Genomic DNA, 23,140 nt, shown 5'->3' on the forward strand with positions numbered 1-23,140 from the left:
GCCTGGTTCCAGCATGCCAGCTGTTTCTGGGAAGTGTCAACGTCACTTTGGCACCAATGCATTGTCCTGTCATGTTGCGGTCGGGTTAGCCGACTCTATGGTGCCTGCAGTTTAGGTGCTTCCTATGTGGGCTGCGGGATCTGGCAATAAAGGCTGGTTCCGTAGTGCCAATAGGACAAGCACCCCCTGTATGACTGTGGGTTTCGGTAACTGCGGCCGGCTCGCGGCCTTGCAACGTTGTTTTTCAGGGGTACCTTCTGCTACCCATCCAGGTTCCAGTACCGTCAGCTGGTTCTCGGCAGTGTCTTTGGCTTAGGTGCCTCCATCTCGGTATCCGAGTTCCAGCAACGTCTGCTGGTCCTTGGTAGTGCTTTCTAGCACAGGTACCTCCTGCTTAGTAACCGGGTTCCAGTACCGTCAGCTGGTCCTCGGTAGTTCCATTGGCTCTTGTTCCTTCTGCTGCCCCTCCAGGTTCCAGCACCGTCAGCTGGTTCTCAGCAGTGTCTTTGGCACGGGTACTCCCTCCTGCCCAGCCTAGTTCCAGCACGCCAGCTGTTTCTGGGAAGTGTCAACGTCACTTTGGCACCAATACATTGTCCTGTCGTGTTGCGGTCGGGTTAGCCGACTCTATGGTGCCTGCAGTTTAGGTGCTTCCTATGTGGGCTACGGGATCTGGCAATAAAGGCTGGTTCCGCAGTGCCAATAGGACAAGCACCCCCTGTAGGACTGTGGGTTTCGGTAACTGCGGCCGGCTCGCGGCCTTGCAACGTTGTTTTTCAGGGGTACCTTCTGCTACCCATCTGGGTTCCAGTACCGTCAGCTGGTTCTCGGCAGTGCCTTTGGCTTAGGTGCCTCCTTCTCGGTATCCGAGTTCCAGCAACGTCTGCTGGTCCTTGGTAGTGCTTTCTAGCACAGGTACCTCCTGCTTAGTAACTGGGTTCCAGTACCGTCAGCTGGTCCTCGGTATTGCCATTGGCTCTTGTTCCTTCTGCTGCCCCTCCGGGTTCCAGCACCGTCAGCTGGTCCTTAGTAGTTCCATTGTCTCTTGCTCCTTCTGCTGCCCCTCCGGGTTCCAGCACCGTCAGCTGGTCCTAGGTAGTTCCATTGGCTCTTGTTCCTTCTGCTGCCCCTCCGGGTTCCAGCACCGTAAGCTGGTTCTCAGCAGTGCCTTTGGCTTAGGTGCCTCCATCTCAGTATCCGAGTTCCAGCAATGTCTGCTGGTCCTTGGTAGTGCTTTCTGACACAGGTACCTCCTGCTTAGTAGCCGGGTTCCAGTACCATCAGCTGGTCCTCGGTAGTTCCATTGGCTCTTGTTCCTTCTGCTACCCATCCGGGTTCCAGTACCATCAGCTGGTTCTCAGCAGTTCCTCAGCCTTCTTGTACCTTCTGCTACATTTCCAAGTTCAAGCTTTTTGAAATGGTTTTTGGTAATCACTCTGGATCTCACTGACGACGACCCTGAGGACCACCCCAAAGAAGACCAAAAAGATGACCCTGAAGAAGATGACCAAGAGGACAAAGAACATGAAGACAACCACCAAGATACAGAACAACAAGAGACAGAAGACCAAGAAGCAGAAGAACAAAAAGCAGAAGAACAAAAAGCAGAAGAACATTAAGCATAAGACTAAAAATCAGCGCAAAAGATATTATCTAAATTATAAGCAGAAGAAGACTAAGCAGTATATGAGGGTGAGTCCTTTCCTCCTCGTGGTGCCCCTGGAAAATGCCTGCTGCTGCAGGCCAAACTGAACGCGGACAAATCCTGTTATAAATCTTTTGTGACAGGCAGAACGGAAGGTGTAATCTTCAAACTTTTATAGATAACAACTACAGGAATGCCTGTCACAAATAAGAATATGATGAAGAAGAAGAAGAAGAATAGGAAGAAGATGAAGAAGTAGAATATGAAGAAAAATAATAGTTGAATATGAAGAATGTAAAAAAAAGAATAATAGGAAGAAGGTGAAGAAGAAGAAGATGAATAAGGTGAAGAAGAAGTTGATGAAAAAGATGCTGCTGCTGTTGAGGATCATGAAGGAGAAAGTGTGGGAGAAGTAAAAAAGAAGGTGAAGAGCATGGAAGTAGTGAAACATACATATCTGACAAAATATAAAAAAGGTTAACATAGTCAATATCTTTGTAACTCCGAACGTCTTAAAAAAAAAAATTAATTCCTGCTATTCCATTTGATTGGGCTAAATCTCTATGCCTTTAATGTCTCCTCCACATCCCCCAATACAGTCTACATTATTCTTAGTTGTTTTTCTTCATGTAGAATTAACCTACAAGGAAAGAAAGGGTTTATTTTAATTCCGATATTTCTGTCCCATTGACTTGCATTGGTTTCCTGTATCGGAATCGGCGATATCCGATACTTTTTGGGTATCGGTCCGATCCAATCCGATATGATATTTCACGATATTGGAAGGTATCGCTCAACACTTTTTATTGAAGACCTTGCTCCTAGAAGAGAAAAACATGTGGCCAGAGAAGTTGCCAGATCTGGTAGATCTCTACAATCATATCCCTGTAAACTCCACCAACTCTACTCTAGCCTACTTGATGTAAGCAAGCCCTGGCAAGTTACCCATTGACTTGGACATGGGAGTCTTAACACTTGAAGTAATATCACCTGTTGCAGATTGGGATAGAGCGGCAGCAGCAGTACCGCAAAGTGCAAGAATGCATAGAGAAGAGTCTAGCCCACGCAAGATAAAAGCAAGAAAGAAATTATAATCAGCATGCCCCCCAGTTCTCTTGTCACCTGGAGAATGGGTACTCAAAAGGAAGAGACGAGTGCACAAACTAGAGGACCAATGGGAGTCTGAGCCCTACGTTGATTTATCTTCAGACTCCAATAACACCAAGGTGTGCCTCATCAGCAAAGATGGAGGAGAAACCTCAGCAGCAGTGTCAAGAGATCATCTAAAGCAGTGCCCTGACCAACTGAAGAAAAAGATTGAAGACCAAAACATTCTTCAGCCAGTAGAAGAAGTGGAGGAAAGATCAACACTGTATTCAGCGAGTTCCTTTCAAATTGGACAAGAGTGAACCAAGCCATAGTCGTGCCCGTCTTAACCTTTCCCCAGCTGGAAATGCCAGAAAGAGAAGCGATTCAAGACCAACCTGAAGATCAACAAGCTCAAGTAACAGAATCCACATCTGCAGTGGAACGCGAAAATCTGCCCCCTGCTAGCGGTGAATCTGTCAGTCCCATGGTGAGTCTAAAGGTCCCGTCACACCTAGCGATGCTATAACGATCCCGACAGCGATACGACACGACAGGGATCGTTGCCGCATCGCTATGTGGTCGCTATTGAGATGTCAGACAGTCCAATCTACCCAACAATGGAGCAATGATCTAGCGTGTCATAGCGACCTTTGTAACGATGTCGGGAACGCTAATCCCCACCTTGTCTTGCTTCTGAGTCGCTAACGAGGTCGTTAGGCTAGGTGTCAAACGTGACGATACAAGCGACTCAGCGGGACATGAGCGACCAAAGAAATGTCCAGACATTTCGGGCACGATCAGCGATACCCGGCAGGGGGGCTGGTCGCTGGTCACTGTCACACACAGCGATCTCGCTGGTGAGATCGCTATAACGTCACAGTTCTAGTGACTCAGCAGCGATCTCGCTAGCGATCTCGCTTAGTGTGACAGGGCCTTAAGGGCCCTGTCACACATAGCGACTCATCAGTGATCCCGATAACGATATGAACTTCTCAGGATCGCTGGTGTGTCGCTACATGATCACTGGTGAGCTGCCAAACAGGCAGCTTCACCAGCGATCAGCACCAGCGACGACGAGCGCGTGCGTCGCTGTGTACCTTAGATACCAGCGCCTGGTGCTGGGAGCTGGTAACCAAGGTAAACAGCGGGTTTCTAAGCGCTAAGCTACCTTGGATATGAGCTGGGAGCTCGCTGATTGTTGCTCTCCCGCCTGCCACACGCAGCGATGCGTGCTGGCCAGCGGGAAACCAACGACCCAAAAAAAGTCCAGAGCTTTCAAGAATGATCAGCGATACCCGGCAGGGGGGCCGGTCGCTGATAGGTGTCACACACAGCGATCTCGCTGGTGAAATCGCTGTTGCGTCACAAAACTTGTGACTCAGCAGCGATCTCGCTTGCGAGATCGCTGTGTGTGACGGGGGCTTAAGAAGTCGCAGAAGGCTACTGCCCAGATTACCAATAAACACACTAGACCAGGCTAGATCACTACAGACACCTGTACTACGTAGATCTACCCGTAGTACCAGAGGTGAGGTTCCAGCCAGGTATAAGGGCTAAAATATAAGTGTAGTGCTAATGTAAAAAAGTTGAAAATGTTCATAATTGCAACCAGCGTCCGACTGGCCCACCGGAGAACCGGTGGATTCTCCGGTGGGCCCTGGCATCTGGTGGGCCCTGGCACCTGCTGGCATACAGGGCCAGCAGTTGCCTAGGGCCCCCGCTGCTCCAGGGGCCCCCAGCCAGTGGTGTGTCGCACACCATGCAGCTGCTATGGGGGCCCCTGCCAGCGGAGCAGCAGCGAGTGTCAGGAGGCAGGAGCCCCTGTCCCCGCTGCTAAAGAGAAATGAATATTCACTGCGAAGCAAATCATTTCAGGTCTCCACCCCCAGAGGCCCCGCCCCCAGCCCAGTAAGCTGCTCTGCAGACTACAGCTGTAAATCAGGGCCGGCGCCGCCCTCAGTCCTCTCTGCTCCTGACTCACAGCCAGTGCGCGATGACGTCACTACATCGCGCACCCGCTGTGTGTCTGGCAGAGGGGGCAGCTCCTGACACTGAAGCCGGGATCAGCGTGGGAGCGAGGAGGAGAGGTGAGTATTGTGTTTTTTTTTTATATCTCTCTCGCTCTCTCTATCTGTCTCTCTCTATCTATCTATCTATCTCTCTCTCTATATCTCTCTCTCTCTCTATCTCTCTTATATCTATCTATCTTTCTATCTCTATCTATTATCTATATCTATCTATATCTATCTCTATTATCTATATCTATCTATTTCTATATCTATCTCTATCTATCGCTCTATCTTTATATCTATCTTTCTATCTCTACATCTATCTCTATATCTATCTATCTCTATATCTTTCTATATATATATCTCTATATCTATCTATTATGTCTATCTATCTATCTCTATATCTATCTATCTTACTCTATCTATCTCTATATCTATTATCTCTATATTTATTATCTATCTATCTTTATCTATATATATCTCTATCTAATATCTATATCTATCTATCTATTTATCTATCCGTTATCTATCTCTATATCTTTTCTCTGTATCTATCTATCTCTATATCTATATCTCTCGCTATCTATCGCTCTATCTCTATATCTATCTCTATATCTATATCTATATATCTATCTCTATCTATCTCTATATCTATATCTATCTCTATATCTATCTCTATATCTATTTCTCTCTATATCTATCTCTATATCTCTCTCTATAGCTATCTATCTATATATCTCTATCTATCTCTATATCTATCTCTCTGTATATCTATCTATCGCTCTATCTCTATATCTATATATCTATCTATCTTTCTCTATCTATTTATCTCTATATCTTTTCTCTGTATCTCTCTCTATATCTATATCTATCTATCTCTATATATATCTATTATCTCTATATCTATATCTATTTCTCTCTATCTCTCTCTCTATATCTATCTATCTATTTATCTCTATCTCTATATCTATCTCTCTGTATATCTATCTATCTTGCTATCTCTATATCTATCTATCTATCTATCTATCTTTCTCTATCTATTTATCTCTATCTATTATCTATATCTATCTCTATCTATCGCTCTATCTCTATATCTATCTTTCTATCTCTACATCTATCTCTATCTCTATATCTATCTATATCTATCTATTATGTCTATCTATCTAGCTATCTCTATTATCTATATCTACCTATCTCTATATCTTTCTATCTTACTCTATCTCTATATCTATCTGTTATCTCTATATTTATTATCTATCTTTATCTATCTCTATCTATTATCTATATCTATCTCTCTATCTATTTATCGATCTCTGTATCTATCTCTCTCTATATCTATCTCTCTATCTACCGCTCTATCTATCTATCTTTATATCTATATCTATCTATCTCTATATCTATCTATTATCTCTATATCTATCTACCTATCTATCTCTATCTCTATATCTATATCTGTTTCTCTCTATATCTATCTCTATATCTCTCTCTATAGCTATCTATATATTATCTCTATATCTATCTATCTATATATTATCTCTATATCTATCTATCTATCTCTATATCTATCTATCTATCTCTATATCTATCTATCTATCTCTATATCTATCTCTATATCTATCTGTTATCTCTATATCCATATCTATCTCTATATCTATCTATCTCTATATCTATCTATCTATCTCTATATCTATCTTTCTTTCTATCTAACACTATATCTCTATATCTATCTCTATATCTCATTATCTATCTCTATCTCTCTCTTTATCTATCTATCTATCTATTATCTATATCTATCTATCCATCTATCTATCTCTATCTATCTCTATATCTCTCTCTATATCTATCTTTCTAACTCTATATCTATCTCTATACATATCTCTATATCTAGCTATTATCTCTATATCTATCTCTATATCCATTATTCCCTATGAGGGGGTGCATTATTCCCTATGAGGGGGGCAGTATTATACCCTATGAGAGGGGCAGTATTATACCCTATGAGGGGGTGCATTATGCCCTATGAGGGGGTGCATTATTCCCTATGAGGGGGGCAGTATTATACCCTATGAGGGGGGCAGTATTATACCCTATGAGGGGGGCAGTATTATACCCTATGAGGGGGTGCATTATACCCTATGAGGGGGTGCATTATACCCTATGAGGGGGTGCATTATACCCTATGAGGGGGGCAGTATTATACCCTATGAGGGGGTGCATTATACCCTATGAGGGGGTGCATTATACCCTATGAGGGGGTGCATTATACCCTATGAGGGGGGCAGTATTATACCCTATGAGGGGGTGCATTATACCCTATGAGGGGGTGCATTATACCCTATGAGGGGGGCAGTATTATATTCTATGAGATGGCTGCATTATATTCTATGAGGAGGCTGCATTATATTCTATGAGGGGTCTACATTATATTCTATGAGGGGGCTGCTTTATATTCTATGAGGGGGCTACCCCAACTCCTGCTACATAATTAAGACATGTACAACCTTATATTATACCCGGATATTAGCGTGTTTTACCGAACAATTGGTGGTCTGGTATTTAACTCTATGCAGCTACATAGTGGGCCCCAAGAATGATTTTCTCTGGTGGGCCCAAGGTGTTCCAGTCCGACGCTGATTGCAACCGTTAAGTATATGAGCCTACAGAGGCATGAACTTTTAATAATTCTTGTTTTCTTGATTATATGGACGACTGGGTCACTGGACTCATAGTGACCAGGACAATGATTGTAAATAGTTAGCACCGGTGGCTACAGAACAAAAACCGTCTGGTGTGACCAAAGAAGTAGACCAACTTGGTGACCACTAATGCCCTGTAGTCATGCCCAGGGCCTACGCTGGGGGTTTGAGATGGGTTCACTCATATTGTACTTTGTAGGGTGAAAAGGACACCCCTGTGGAGCAGACAAGCAGACTGTCCATCCATGTGTATAAAAGACACGCTCTATGTATAATCCCTGCCTGCTCCGCACACTGAATAAGGTGCCCCCCATAGACCAGCATACTGCACTCCTGAAATACTCTGTGCTGCTGTCACCCTGCTCCTTCCCCCATATATCTCCCAGAATCCTTGCAGCCTGCCATCCTTGGTGACTGTCTACTTTGCAGTCAACCAAAAAATGACTGCTCACTGTGTTTTTAAATGTTATCCTCTCTTATCCCTTAGTAAACACCCAGAAGGGGAGGAGAGGAGGGACATCACACACATGTCAGCAGACTCCACCCATATTCACTGCAGTGCAGTAATGTGAGCTAGTTGTACACTAGGTTTCTGTCAAATTTCAGTAACTACTCCCCCTAGAGTTTAAAAGTGGAAATACCAAACCTTTTAAAATTATTTTTCAAATTTTACTGAATTATAAACAAATGATATTTTTTTAAGAAAATGTAAACACTAAGGCCAGGGTCACACTGGCAAGGAATACGGCCGAGTGAGAGGCGCTAAAAGCACGCATTAGACACGGACCAATGATTCTCTATGGGGTCCCTCGCACCAGCCGTATATTTCTCATCCGTATTCTATGGTCCGTGCCAATCGCAGCTTGCTGCGATTGTCAGCGTACTACGCCCGTAGTACGCCAATGCAAGTCTATGGGTGCGCAAAAAATACGGATTACATACGGACCACACATGTGACTTGCGAGAAATACGCACCCAGTGTCTTTTAGAAAAGCCGGCAATTCAGTGCGCGATACAGTAAACTCACACTGACAGTTTTAATAAAGAAACAAATGAATAGATATATACACATAGAATACATATATATATATATATATATATGCATTCTATGTGTCTATATCTATTCTTTGGTTTCTGTTAGAAACCCTGTCATAGGGCTCATTTATATGTCCATTTTGCAAGCCTGCGAGAAAATCTCGCCATACGGATGCCATGCGGATTACATACGGATGCTTACATGCGCAAAATACGCGACCACACCTTGCTTACGGATGACATACGGAGCACTGTTTAGGGGCCATTCATCCGTACTACGCATGTAAAATACTGACCGTATTTTGCGTCGGTTAGTGTGACCCCGGCCTAATTCTTTACATTTCGTTCCCCTCTTTCTTTCTTTCCCCTTTCTTTCTCTCTCTGTTCTTTCTTTCTCTCTGTTCTTTCTTTCTCTCTCTGTTCTTTTTTTCTGTCCTCTCTTTCTTTCTCTGTGTTCTTTCTTTCTTTCATTCATTCTCTTTCTTTTTCTCTGTTCTTTCTTTCAATCCCCTCTTTCTTTCTCTCTGTTATTTCTTTCTTTCCCCTCTTTCTTTCTCTCTGTCCTTTCTTCTCTCTGTTCTTCCACTCTCTGTTCTTTCTTTCTCTCTCGATCTCCTTTCTTTATCTCTCTGTGTTTTCTTTTATCTCTATCTTTCTGTTTTCTTTCCTTCTTTTCCTCAGTACCTGTCATTGTGCCCACAGTACCAGCCACTGTGCCCATAATGCCAGCCACTGTGCCCTCAGTACCAGTCAGTGTGATCAGCAGTGCTAAATAGGTGCAGTTGGGCATGGACATGGGTGTGACTAGTTGTGAAATGGTGTGGTCGGGGTGTGGTGCGTGCCCCAGCCCTTGTCCATCTTTCCCTTCTTCAAAAGTTGGGAGGTATGTATTCGGCTTTCTGATTGACTTGCATTCGTTATTGAGTACGAATACACAGGTATAAGAAATTATTAATGCTGATTTTCCCAAAACCGAATATTTCACTATTCGCTCAGCACTAGTAAGTAACAATAAATTCCTGCCGCTACTCCTTAGTTCTGAAGTTCAGTGAAATTTCGACATCCACTGATCATAAAGTTTGGGCACATCCCAGCAATACACCATCACTATGCTAATATTTCTCTATACATTTGTCTGATTAGGATAAAAAAAATCACTTTTGTGATTTCTTCCCACACATCATAGTGGTACAGGAAAGATGCATATCTTTGTACCGTGTTGGCTAGTTGATAGAATAATATTCAGAATTGAGAGTCCTCAGTGGTTGATACCTTTTAATGGCTAACTGAAAAGATGGTAACACATTGCAAGCTTTCGAGAAAAAATCTATTGCATTTTTTCTGTGCTGTGTTGTGCATAAATATGTGACTCTTCAGATTTTGTATTAGTCAATGCCTGATGAAGAGACCTGAGTAGTCTCGAAAGTTTTAAATGTGTTACCATCTTTTCAGTTAGCCATTAAAAGGTATCAACCACTGAGGACTCTCAATTCTGAATATTTTTCTCACACATCATAGTGACACTTTGACTGCAGAGTGAACACATAGCTCCCAACCGTCCCGGATCTGGAGGGACAGTCCCGTTTTTGTTTGCCTGTCCCGCTGTCCCGGGTGGGAGCTCATTTTTCCCGCAGTGCACTGAGCCGCCATGCCCCCCCCATGCACCGACCCCATCCTCACCCTCCCAGACAGACCCACCGGCCACCGCAGCCCCACACTGATAAATCCCTGCTCTGTGCGCACAGGATCTGTGATGAGGTCACAGGAGGGGAGGAGTCAGGGGTCTGAGGCCCCTGATCATGTGACCCCTGACTCCTCCCCTCCTGTGACCTCATCACAGGTCCTGTGCGCACAGCCCTCGGTGTATGCAAAACTCTGATGTGCTGGTTGTCATCATGCTGGATGAGGGAAGTATGTGTGGGGTCAGGAGGGGTTTACAGGGTGGATGTAGCAGGGCCATGTGTGTACGAGATGTACGGAGTGGAGCTGCGTGTGTGCGAGGTGTACAGAGCGGAGCTGCGCAAGTGCAAAGTGTAGGGAGCAGAGCCGTGTGTGTACGAGGTGTACGGAGCGGAGCCGTGTGTGCACGAGGTGTACAGAGCGGAGTCATGTGTGCTCTAGAATCACTGCGTTGAGAAACGTGATGGTGTCTCCGCAGTGTTGGATGTTGATCTCCATGAGTTCATTCATCCTCATTTTTCACAGTCTTTTACTAGGCATTGCTCCTACTAGCCAGTTTCCTACTCCACACTGATGAGGGGCAATACCCCGAAACAGCTGTCTGTGGATGCCATGTTTTGGCATAGGTGGTTTCCTTCATTGGAGACTGCCCTTCCCGTGGTTGTTCCCTCCCGGGGAAAGGCCTGGCTAGTCATTGCTTGCGTTGAGAAACATGTGATGGTGTCTCCGCAGCTTGTGTTTTGCATGTTTTTGCATATTTCCCATAAGGGATGGGGGCATTGCTCTAGAATCACTGCGTTGAGAAACATGTGATGGTGTCTCTGCAGTGTTGGATGTTTATCTCCATGAGTTCATTCATCATCATTTTTCACAGGAGGGGAGGAGTCAGGGGTCCGAGGCCCCTGATCATGTGACCCCTGACTCCTACCCTCCTGTGACCTCATCACAGGTCCTGTGCGCACAGCCCTCGGTGTATGCAAAACTCTGATGTGCTGGTTGTCATCGTGCTGGATGAGGGAAGTATGTGTGGGGTCAGGAGGGGTTTACAGGGTGGATGTAGCAGGGCCATGTGTGTACGAGGTGTACAGAGTGGAGCTGCGTGTGTGTGAGGTGTACAGAGCGGAGCCGCGCAAGTTCAAAGTCTACGGAGCAGAGCCGCGTGTGTACGAGGTGTACGGAGCGGAGCCGTGTGTGCATGAGGTGTACAGAGAGGAGTCATGTGTTTACGAGGTGTACGGAGCAGAGCCTTGTGTGTACGAGGTGTAGCCGTGTGTGTACGAGGTGTACGGAGCGGAGCCATGTGTGTACGAGGTGTACAGAGGGGAGCTGTGTGTGTGAGAGGTATACAGAGTGGAGCCGTGTGTGTGTGGTAGGGGTCAGGATTGGGGGGTGGACCACTGCTTACCCTATCCGGATGACACGGACACCAGGCGATGCAAGGACGAGGCGGAGACAGATTTCAATAGTAACAGTTCCGGATTTATTCGTCGTACTCCTGACGATCACAACCACACACTGCAGCTTCGTTACAGGTCTCTGTCTCCAGGCCCGGGTACCTGCACCTTTGCTCCAGTCGAAGTAACGTCCCTCGCAGATCTTTCGCTGGGGCTGTCCTAGACCAATCTACCGCCAGCGCTTCACCTGCCCGAGGTCGTCGTCCTATCGGTACCCCCGGGGCCTCGTCTGTCTTGTCCTGCGGTCCGTCGGGTCAGGGCCACCCCCCTGACTGTCCTCTCCTGTCAGTCCCCTGGCCGAGCTCCTCAGTGTTCTTTGTCTTCTGTCCAGAGCCCTCCTCTGTCGAACTCCTCCCGGGACTGCCATGTCTGGAACCCCAACCAGTCCTATTTATCCCCTCTCTCACTGGGGAATTTCCCTCCTGGGTTCCTGTAACTCCGCCCCCCATGACTAAGCGGATTCCTAAGCCGTAAGCTGATGTTAAGTCCTGCACTACTCTCCCCTGCCATCTTGTGGTCATTTCTGGGTACTACATTCTCTTATCCACCTTTCCCAGCTGTCACCCTTCTATCCTGTCAATCTCCATCTCTAGTGCACAAACCGTCCCCTCCTACTACCAGTCACATCTGTCCGTCAAGTCACCTTCCCCACACTCCCCCTTCCTTTGTCCATTGTCGTCCCGACAATCGTACTCCCTACCTACGTCGTCCTGAAGCTTGTTCACAGTCTGTTGTCGGACCGGTCGTTGGGCCAAACCGCCACCCAAGGGGGCCGAACTAAACCGGGAGCACCATGCTCCGGGCAGCCTATTGCTACCCGCTGGCGCGCACGCCACGTGACAACTCCTTTCGGGTTGGCAAGGTCCACCCGGACTACTCTACAATGTGAACCCACCACTACTCTCCCCTTCTCCTACCTTCAACTCTCTCCTTTTGGGTGTCCGTGGTGTCGGGGACCTGGCTGACGGACCACTGTCTGGTTCAATATCAATCGTCACTTCGTCCTTCACTTAAAAAGAGTCATGGTCAGCGTCTTCGTCAAATTTACCTCGCACTCGGAACCTGTTGCACACATTTTTTTTTGGTTAAACACACTATTCACTAAATCAACTTTCAACATGCTATTACTTTTACTTTAATAACCATAGGAGTTACTCAACCGGAGTAACCCCTCTCGTTTTTTTTTGTTTTTCTCTCTTTTTTTCAAACACGTTAACATTGTTTCCAACACGATATTTTCCCCAGAGCATCTTTAAGATAAGGAATCCCCCTCCCTTTAACATTAGTACACCCTTTTCCGCATCCCCGTTATGTCAGGAAAACAAATCAAACAATATAAAAACATTCTTCGCAACCTGGATGGAAAACTGTCCTCGTGGCAGCGAAATCCCGACAGTCCAGGTCATCTCCTGATAGCCAGTAGCGAGGGGGCCCCACAGCTGTGGAGCTCCCGGGATGCAGGGAGTGTCTCTAGGGTCCTTTTTACGGGGGTTCGGGGCCTTCGGGTTCAACAATTCCGGCTACCGCGTAGTAGCCGCGGGGACAGTACTCCTTGTAGTACGATACCAAGTCCTCCTCTCGCAAAGCCCGGCCGTGATGGATGGAGGTCACATTGATGTACATCTTCTGGACGGTTGCGAGGTCCCGAATGAACCCATATCCCTTCTGCAGGTTGGTGTACACGAGCCGCCCCATAGATCGTGAGGCCGCCATGCCAGCCTCCCCCTCTCATGGAGCAGGTTCCAGACCTCCTGCTCCCGGGCCTTCTTCTTTCGTATGACCTCCGCGACCCAAACAGAGGGTCCGGTGTAGGCCCCGGAGTCCGCTGGGGCCAGGTGACGGGCAGGGGCAGCCGTGGTCTCTGATAGGTAGGCCACGGAGCCTGACCAGCAGGCCGCAGCTGACTCTGGGGGTGACGCAGATGCGGCCGCGGGGCAGGCCGCAACCGGAGTCGCAGATGGGGCCAGAGTGGTGGCCGGCTTTAGGGAAAGGGCCGCTGCTGGCAGGTGGAACGCAGCAGCGTCGGCCGTGGGCTGGCTCCACATCGGCAACACCGGACATGGCGCCGCCTGGCGGGGTGGCTCGGTGACGGGAGTGTGGTGTATCATTCAGCCCGGCGGAGGCCGCAGAGGTGGGGGCCGCTTGCGGAGCCGCCGGCAGAGCCGGGGGAACTCTCAGCTTCCCCGGCGCCGCGGCCTCAGACACGTCACCCCGTGGCTCCTCCCGCAGCCTCCAGTCTTCACCCCGCCGTCCGGCAGGGCTAGCCTCCAGGCTTGAGGGTCCCACGGGGAGGCTCCCAGGTGATGTCTTCGGCAGCTGCTCCCGCAGGGCCCGCAGTCTCTCCTCTTCTCTGCCCGATGTCTTGAGGACAGTCCGTGATTCCAAAAAGAAGGTCTCCCAGCGAGACTCGATCTCCCGATGCCATCGCCTCTCCAGGCGTCTGAGGCCACGGCAGCTGCAGCGTTGCATCCCGTCCGGTGGGCAGCAGTCAAATGGCACCAAGCATCCGCAGCCGGTCTTCTACCCCAGGCCACTCCCGCTTCTGGGTGGGGCGATGGCCGACTTCTCCATCCAACTGCCTGGGTCCAGTATGAAGGGGCGGCGGTCTCCAGACACACACCGCTCCCCCAAGGGGTACGTTGCAGGTGGCCCCAGTCCGTCCAGAACAACTGCAAACGCCCGGGCCTTTCCCCAGCGTTAGAGTACCACAGCCATAGTGAACAGCTTCGGGTGCCACCCCAGATCCTCTGGTGGCAGCGATGATCTGGAACAAAGTTTCCACTTTATAATCCCCAGGTGAGCAGCCTTGTAATCCACAGGTGTTTGTAATCCACAGGTGAGCAGTCCAAGTTCTTTTGGACTCTTAAGGTGCAGGCCTGCCGCGGAAGGTGTCGTATTAGAGGCGGCAATCCTGCCGACTGCACCAAAATGTGTGATCTTGTGGTCATTTCTGGGTACTGCACTCTCCTATCCACCTTACCCTTCTACCCTGTCAATCTCCGTCTCTAGAGCACAAACCGTCCACTCCTACTACCAGTCACGTCTGTCCGTCAAGTCACCTTCCCCACATGTGTACGAGGTGTACGGAGCAGAGCCGTGTGTGTATGAGGTGTACGGAGCCAATCTGTGTGTGTACGAGGTGTACAGAGTGGAGTCGTGTGTGTACGAGGTGTACAGAGTGGAGCCGTGTGTGTACGAGGTGTACGGAGCGGAGCCATGTGTACGAGGTGTACGGAGCGGAGCCGTGTGTACGAGGTGTACAAAGCGGAACCGTGTATACAAGGAGTATGGAGCAGATCTGCGTGTATATGAGGTGTACGGAGTGGAGCCGTGTGTATACGAGGTGTATGGAGCGGAGCCCTGTGTGTGTACAAGGTGTACAGAGCGGAGACGCGTGTGGGTACGAGGTGTACCGAGCAGAGCCGTGTGTGTTTAAGAGGTGTACGGAGCGGAGCCGCATGCTTATGAGGTGTATAGAGCGGAGCCGCGTGTGTACGAGATGTAGGAGCGGAGCCATGTGTACGAGGTGTACAGAGAGGAGCCATGTGTGTACGAGGTGTACGGAGGGGAGCCGTGTTTGTGAGAGGTATACAGAGTGGAGCTGTGTGTGTACGAGGTGTACGGAGCAGAGCCGTGTGTGTACGAGGTGTACGGAGCGGAGCTGTGTGTGTACGAGGTGTACAGAGTGGAGCCGTGTGTGTATGAGGTGTACAGAGTGGAGCCATGTGTGTACGAGGTGTACAGAGTGGAGCCGTGTGTGTACGAGGTGTATAGAGTGGAGCCGTGTGTGTACGAGGTGTACCGAGCGGAGCTGTGTGTGTACGAGATGTACAGAGTGCAGCCGTGTGTGTATGAGGTGTACAGAGTGGAGTCATGTGTGTACGAGGTGTACGGAGCGGAGCCGTGTGTGTACGAGGTGTATGGAGCGGAGCCGTGTATACAAGGAGTATGGAGCAGATTCGCATGTATATGAGGTGTACGGAGCGGAGCCGTGTGTGTACGAGGTGTACGGAGCGGAGCCGTGTGTGTACGAGGTGTACGGAGCGGAGCCCCGTGTGTGTACAAGGTGTACAGAGCGGAGCCGCGTGTGTGTATGAGGTGTACCGATCAGAGCCGTGTGTGTTTAAGAGGTGTACAGAGCGGAGCCGCATGTGTATGAGGTGCATAGAGAGGAGCCGCGTGTGTGTACGAGGTGTATGGAATGGAGCCTTGTGTGTACAAAGTGTACGAAGCTGAGCCATGTGTTTACAGAGCGGAGCAGAGCCGTGTATGTATGGGGTGTACGGAGCGGAGCCACATGTGTGCGAGGTGTAGGCAGCAAAGCCACATGTGTACAAGGTTTACAGAGTGAAGCCATGTGTGTACAAGGTGTACAGAGCGTGGCTTCGTGTGTACAAGGTGTATGGAGCAGAGACACATTTGTACTAGGTTTACAGAGCGGAGCCGCTGTGTATGAGGTTTACAGAGTTGAGTCATGTGTGTACTGAGTGTGTGTGCGAGGTGTACGGAGCGGAGCCATGTGTGTATGAGATGTACGGAGTGGAGCCGTGTGTGTACAAGGTGTATGGAGTGGAGCAGTGTGTGTACGAGGCATACAAAGCTGAACCATGTGTGTATGGGGTGTGTGGAGCCATGCGTATACAAGTTGTATGATGGGGAGCATTCATACCTCTCAGATCCAGCGGGACAGTCCGATTTTGAGAGTCTGCCCCACTGCCCCGGCCAGTAGCTTACTTTTCCCGAGGACACAGGAGTACACGGTGGAGCCCCGATCAGCACTTTAAAACACGCATGTGACGATCCATCGGAAGTGACGTGCTGGAAGCTGACCGGCAATAAGGTAATTTCGGGAGGTGATTGTGACGGAACCATGGAGGCACTTCAAGGAATGCTTCAGATCCATCACCGTGTCCTCCTCCGACAGCGCGGACAGCGGGATCGTCTTGGACTCGGGATATCGGCCATGTGAGCAGATCATGACATGTCCTACACCAGGAGGCCCAGGTAGGCATTACAATGTGAGCCGGACTAGAATAGTATCTTTATAGAATCTTTCTTTCTCTGTTGCTTTCTCTGTCTCTGTTCTTTCTTTCTTTCTCTGTTCTTTCTTTCTCTCTCTGTTCTTACTTTCTTTCCCCTCTTTCTTTCTCTCTCTAATCTTTCTTTCTCTCTCTAATCTTCTTTCTCTGTTCTTTTTTTCTTTCTCTGTTCTTTCTTTCTCTCTGTTCTTTCTTTCTCTCTCTGTTCTCTTTCTTCCCCCTCTTTCTTTCTTTCTCTCTGTTCTTTCTTTCCCTTCTTTCTTTCTCTCTCTATTCTTTCTTTCCCCTCTTTCTTTCTCTCTCCCTCTCTGTACTTTCTTTCCCCTCTTTCTCTTTCTCCCTCTCTGTTCTTTTTTTCTGTCCCCTCTTTCTTTCTCCCTCTGTTCTTTCTTTCTTTCTCTCTCTCTCTCTGTTCTTTCTTTCCTCTCTATCTTTTTTTCTGTTCTTTCTTTCTCTCTATCTCTCTGTTCTTTCTTTCTCTCTGTTTTTTCTTTCCCCTCTTTCTTTCTCTCTTGCTCTCTGTTCTTTCTTTCTTTCCCCTCTTTCTTTTTTCTCTCTGTTTTTCTTTCTCTCGCTGTGTTTCTTTCTTTCTCTCTTTATTTCTCTCTATTCTTTATTTCTATCTCTGTTCTTTTTTCCTCTTTCTTTCTTTCTTTCTTTCTCTCTCTGTTCTTTCTTTCTTGCTTTCTTTCGATTTCTGTTCTTTCTTTTCTCTCTTTCTTTCTCTCTCCCTCTCTGTTCTTTCTTTCTTTCTCTCTCTGTTCTTTCTGTCCCCTCTTTCTTTCTCTCTCCCTTTCTGTTCTTTCTTTTTTTCTCTCTCTCTGTTCTTTTTTCTGTCCCCTCTTTCTTTCTCCCTGTTCTTTCTTTCTCTCTCTGATTCTTTCTCCTTTCTTTCTCTCTCTGTTTTCTTTTTTCTCGCTCTGTTCTTTCTTTTCCTCAGTACCAGTCAGTGTGCTCACAGTACCAGCCACTTTGCCCATAGTGCCAGCCACTCTGCCCACAGTACCAGTCAGTGTGATCAGCAGTGCTAAATGGGTGTGGTTGGGGCATGGATACGGGTGTGACTAGATGTGAAATGGATGTGTTCATGGCGTGGTCTAAAATTTGCCACAGCACACTGCTCGCGCCGCAGCCTTTGTCCCTCTTTCTCTTCTTCAAAAGTTGGGAGGTATGATGAACAGAGTAGTTGAAGAACATTGATGGAAGAGCTGGTCTGGGCCCAAATCAAAATCGATTAGAAGAGCAGCCAGCTGGAAGAAGCAACATGTTCCATTCTTTGGTTGAATGGTTTGGGTAGAAACTGCAGGCGAGCATACTTCCTACAGTACCATGCCAAAATAACTCAAAGATGCTTTTGGTGCACTCTCTGACCCAGTATAATACTACAGGGGGAAGGGGCAGTAGCACTAAGGTCTGGAACCAGTGGTATACCACCAATGGCGGCAGGCCATGCGACTGCTATGGGGCCTGTGAACCCCCTCTATGCACTTTATTGCGAGCAATGATGATGGAGCATCAGCTGACTCTTTCTCTCCCATCATTCTTCATCGGCATCTGACGTCTCATCGCAGAGGGCATGATGATTTCACGACAGGGCGCCTGGAGTCCGGAGCATCGGGTGCAGCGAGAAGTGACTATTGTTTTTTTGTTTGTTTGTTTTTTTAAATCAGTGACTGGTGGCCGTAATAAAGTATGGAGGACCATGGGGAGTGTACTATATTTTATACTAGCTGAAGAGCCCGGCGTTGCTTGAGCATAGCAACCAACTGTGGTTAGTTATAACAAATTATAATGATTATATTGCACATAAAATCATTTCACATCATATATTCAACACTACAGATTTGCAACACAAATTAACTAAACGATTACCCAAGTATTGATAGTATTTTATTTTCAACTCATTCAAGAGCCTTTTGATAAACAGCATGTTTGATTTTTCCTTTCGGTGCAAAGATGAACAGATTTTTGGCAGTTCAAACTCTTGAACAGATCACGTAATGTTGACCATGAGAAAAGCATGGAGATTGCAAATCGATCCCTACTACTTAAATCGATCCCTACTACTTTCAAGGACTGTCCCTGAGCATTGTTAATGGACATTGCAAATAGCAGTTGAACTGGAAACTGGAGGCATTTAAAATAAAAAAAATCAGATGGAATGAGAGGAATTCTTGGAATGAAAATGTCCTCTCCTTTGGCACATCCTGTTTCTGAGCTGTGTATCTAACCCTATCCTGTGTGATAATGTCTGCTGAGCTGTGTATCTAATCCTCTCCTGTGTGATACTTTCTGCTGAGCTGTGTATCTAATCCTATCGTGTGTTACTGACTGCTGAACCGTGTGCCTAATCCTATCATGTGTGTTACTGACTGCTCAGCCGTGTATCTAATCCTGTACTGTGTGATACTGACTGCTGAGCCATGCATCTAATACTATTCTGTGTGATACTGACTGCTGAGCCATGTGTCTAATCCTCTCCTGTGTGATACTGACTGCTGAGCTGTGTATCTAATACTCTCCTGTGTGATACAGTCTGCTGAGCTGTGTATCTAATCCTATCCTGTGTGATACTGTCTGATGAGCTGTGTATCTAATCCTATCCTGTGTGATACTGACTGCTGAGCCATGTGTCTCATCCTCTCCTGTGTGATACTGACTGCTGAGCTGTGTATCTAATACTCTCTTGTTCGCTACTGTCTGCTGAGCTGTGTATCTAATCCTATCCTGTGTGATACTGTCTGCTGAGGTGTGTATCTCAGCCTATCCTGTGTGATACTGTCTGCTGAGCTGTGTATCTATTCCTATCCTGTGTGATACTGACTGCTGAGCCATGTGTCTAATCCTCTCCTGTGTAATACTGACTGCTGAGCTGTGTATCTAATACTCTCCTGTGTGATACTGTCTGCTGAGCTGTGTATCTAACCCTATCCTGTGTGATACTGTCTGCTGAGCTGTGTATCTAATCCTATCCTGTGTGATACTGACTGCTGAGCCATGTGTCTAATCCTCTCCTGTGTGATACTGACTGCTGAGCTGTGTATCTAATACTCTCCTGTGTGATACTGACTGCTGAACTGTGTATCTAATCCTATCCTGTGTGATACTGACTGCTGAGCCGTGTATCTAATCCTATCCTGTGTGATACTGAGCTCCCCCTGCAGTCTGTGTCAGAGTGTGGTCTGTGTTGGCACGGTAATAAATTGTGTTATTTCCAGCTTTACATAAGGACGATAACACCATAGAAATGATAAGAATAATAGGCCTCAGTTACCACAACTGTCTACAAAGAAAACTGTTGCTGATAGCAACCAATCACAGCTCATTTTCCATCTTTTAAACAGCTCTGGGACAGCGTAGCGAGTAGGGATGAACGATATTGCCCAATATCATATCGGAATTCCGATTTCCGATATTGGAAAATATCGGATATCGGAATTTCCGATTTCCGATATCAATGCAAGTCAATGGGAGAAAAAAAATCGGAATTTACAAAATGACCACTACAGTGCTATATAATGGATAAAATGGAGGGGAAACATCTCAGGATAATGGGGAAGGAGTTTGCAGAGGCAGAGGAGCAAAAAAATCGCTAGAAAAATGCACAGAGCGAAAGCTGTAGCAGGAAAACTGGTCGCCATCTTCTTAACAGCGGTGTTTTTTCTTTGGGTTAGGATTAGTTGGGGTAGGGTTAGGGTTTATGGTTAGTAGGGTAAGGGTTAGGGTTAGGAGTTAGTTAGGGTTATGGTTAGGGTTAGCAGGGTTAGGGTAAGGGGTTAGGGTTAGTTAAGGTTAGGGTTATGCTTATGGTTAGTAGGGTTAGGGGTTAGGGTTATTAGGGTTAGGGTTAGGGGTTATGGTTAGTAGGGTTAGGGGTTAGGGTTAATAGGGTTAGGGTTTAGGATTAGTAGGGTTATGGTTAGGGTTTAGGTTTAGGGTTAGTAGGGTTAGGGTAAGGGTTAGGGGTTAGGGTTAGGGGTTAAGGATAGTTAGGGTTAGTGATTTTACATTATTAAATTAAAACTGCCAGTGGTGGTGTCAATTGCCCTTTGACTGACATGTGTCCGCGTTCAGCTCACCTTGCTTTGCAGGGAGATTCCAGGAGCACCACGTGGAGGAACGGATACACTCCCTTTAAACCATGCTTAGTCTTCTGCTGATCATATTACTGTTATTCAGTAATTCTGCATATTGATATTCTGCTTTTGGTTCATGTACATCTGCTCCTACTGCTTCCTAAACCTCCGTCTATGATGATTCTGCTATTGGCTGGTCGCAGAATGTCCCAAACCCAGAGGAAATACGCAGAAGTAACAGTAGGCAGAGGAACTTGAGAGAACCAGCTGGTGAGTCTGGAACCCGTATAGGCAGCAGAAATCAGAATAAGAGCCAATGGAACCAACGGGCACCAGCTGACGTTACCGGAGCCCATTAACTAAGCAGTAGGTACCTGTGCCAGAATGCACTACCATGGACCGGCAGACGTTACTGGAACTCAGATACCACAAAGGAGGGACCTAAGCCATTGACTCTACTGAGAACCAGCTGACATTACTTGAACCCAGATAAGCAGCAGAAGGTAAAAGTGCCAGTGGCTGTACTGGGCAACAGCTGACATTACTGTAGCCCGGATACCACAATGTAGTAGTGACATAGGCCAAAAGCACTGCTGAGAAGCCCCAAAAAAAACCACAAAGACGCAAGTTCAAGAGCAAAAAGACAGGAGTCCAGGGACATCTCCATCTGTCTTCTTGTCTTGGGTCTTCTGCATCTGTCTTCCTGTCTTGGGTCTTCTGCATCTGTCTTCCTGTCTTGGGTCTTCTACCGGAGTAATGTCTTCTCGGCAGAAGGTGCAAGAGCCATATTTGCCCCCGCAACTCGGACACAGTCTTCTTTACTTCACAGTCGCAGCAGGGAAGGAGCAGGGCCTACTGGCACTGTTGAGACCAGCCTTGAGCGCCAGGTCTTGGAGTCCACATAGGGGGCTTCTACACTGCCGACACCACGGATAACAGCAAACTGAGCCAGAATGATGTACGGTGGGGGCGTAGAACAGTGCGGCGGACACAACCGTGTAACGGCGAGCGTTGTCGAAACACGGTTTGGAGCTGGAGGTACCCGTGCCCTTGGGCATTCCTGAGAACCAGCTGGGGATGCTGGAACTCAGTTTACCCCTCGGGGAGGGACCTGTGTCCGCACTTCACTGCCAGGAAACAGCCGGCGTGGCTGGATCCCGCCTCTTGTGCTTCTGCCTATAGGTGTTTGGCATCTGTCGTCCTTTTTTCCACTTTGGTCTAATGAGGTACAGCTGGCGGTACTGTTGCCCAGAAACACAGCATGCTGTGAAAGTGGCAGTCACGGAAATGGGCACTAGCTGGCGGTACTAGAGAACAGAAACACGGCATGCTGTGAAAGTGGCAGTCACGGAAATGGGCACTAGCTGGTAGTACTAGAGCCCAGAAACATGGCATGCTATGAAAGTGGCAGTCACAGAAATTGGCACTAGCTGGCGGTACTAGAGCCCAGAAACACAGCATGCTGTGAAATCAGCAGTCACGGAAATGGGCACTAGCTGGCAGTACTAGAGCCCATGGAAAACAGTATGAGGTGAAAGAGTCAGAGAACAGATGACGCTGTTATGATTCTATGATTCTATGTGTGCAACATAGGCACATGACAGAGCATGCATACTACCACCAACCATGCATGTAACCAGTCTACTCTGGCCCAGGGCAGCAAAAGTCACCAGAAATCCAGGCCTGGTTCATTTTTACGAATGTAAGCCGGTCCACATTTGCAGCGGATAGTCTGGTATGTTGGTCTGTTAGTACATTGCCAGCTGCACTAAAGACGCGTTAAGAAATCACACTGGCACTAGGACAAGCCAGGGCCTCCAAGGCAGACTGGCTAAGCTCGGGCTATGTATCCAACTTGGAGACCCAAAACTTGAAGTGGGCAGATCCATCCTGAAGCACACTGACAGGGGTGGAGAGGTATTGTGCCACCATGTCACGGTAACGTTCCCTCCTAGTGTGTTGCACTGTCTGTGCTGATGGTGCCCGAACTGTTTGCGGGTTCAGAAACCGTTGGAACAGGTTGGGTATACTGAACCTGTCAGTAGCAGATGTACTGCTTCTGCTACCGGCTTCTGAACGGATTCCGCTGGGCCCAGGACGCACTGAGGTGCCTGCTAGTGCACGCGCATCACTGCTATGCAGTGGAAAAGAGTGCATGAGTGAATTAACCAGTGCGTCTTGGTACTCCTGCATTTTTCGCGCCTGGTTCAGAGGTGTAATTAGGCTTTGAAGGCTGTCCCGGTAACGTGGATCTAAGAGGGTGGCCACCCAGTAGTCATTTGTGTGGAGAATACGAGCCACGCGTGGGTTGTTTCTCAGACACTGCAGCATAAAGTCACTCATGTGCTGAAGGCTAAAATAAATAAAATAAGTCTAATTGAAGGTGTAGGTCATGACCTGTGGCTGTGCAAGATTTC

At 47.6% G+C, this 23,140-nt stretch overlaps 1 protein-coding gene across 1 annotated transcript in view; it reads right to left on the minus strand.

The window, feature by feature from the left end:
* LOC141047835 (uncharacterized) overlaps window positions 1-23,140 on the minus strand; it is a 133,568-nt gene that overhangs the window by 68,730 nt on the left and 41,698 nt on the right. Inside the window, exon 3 of the mRNA XM_073543157.1 lies at window positions 18,988-19,015. Coding sequence (XP_073399258.1) covers window positions 18,988-19,015 — 28 coding nt within the window. The remainder of the gene's footprint in view (window positions 1-18,987; window positions 19,016-23,140) is intronic.

Source organism: Dendrobates tinctorius, unplaced genomic scaffold (genome assembly GCF_039654945.1).
Source record: "Dendrobates tinctorius isolate UK_male_01 unplaced genomic scaffold, ASM3965494v1 ptg000129l, whole genome shotgun sequence".
Lineage (NCBI taxonomy): Eukaryota > Metazoa > Chordata > Amphibia > Anura > Dendrobatidae > Dendrobates > Dendrobates tinctorius.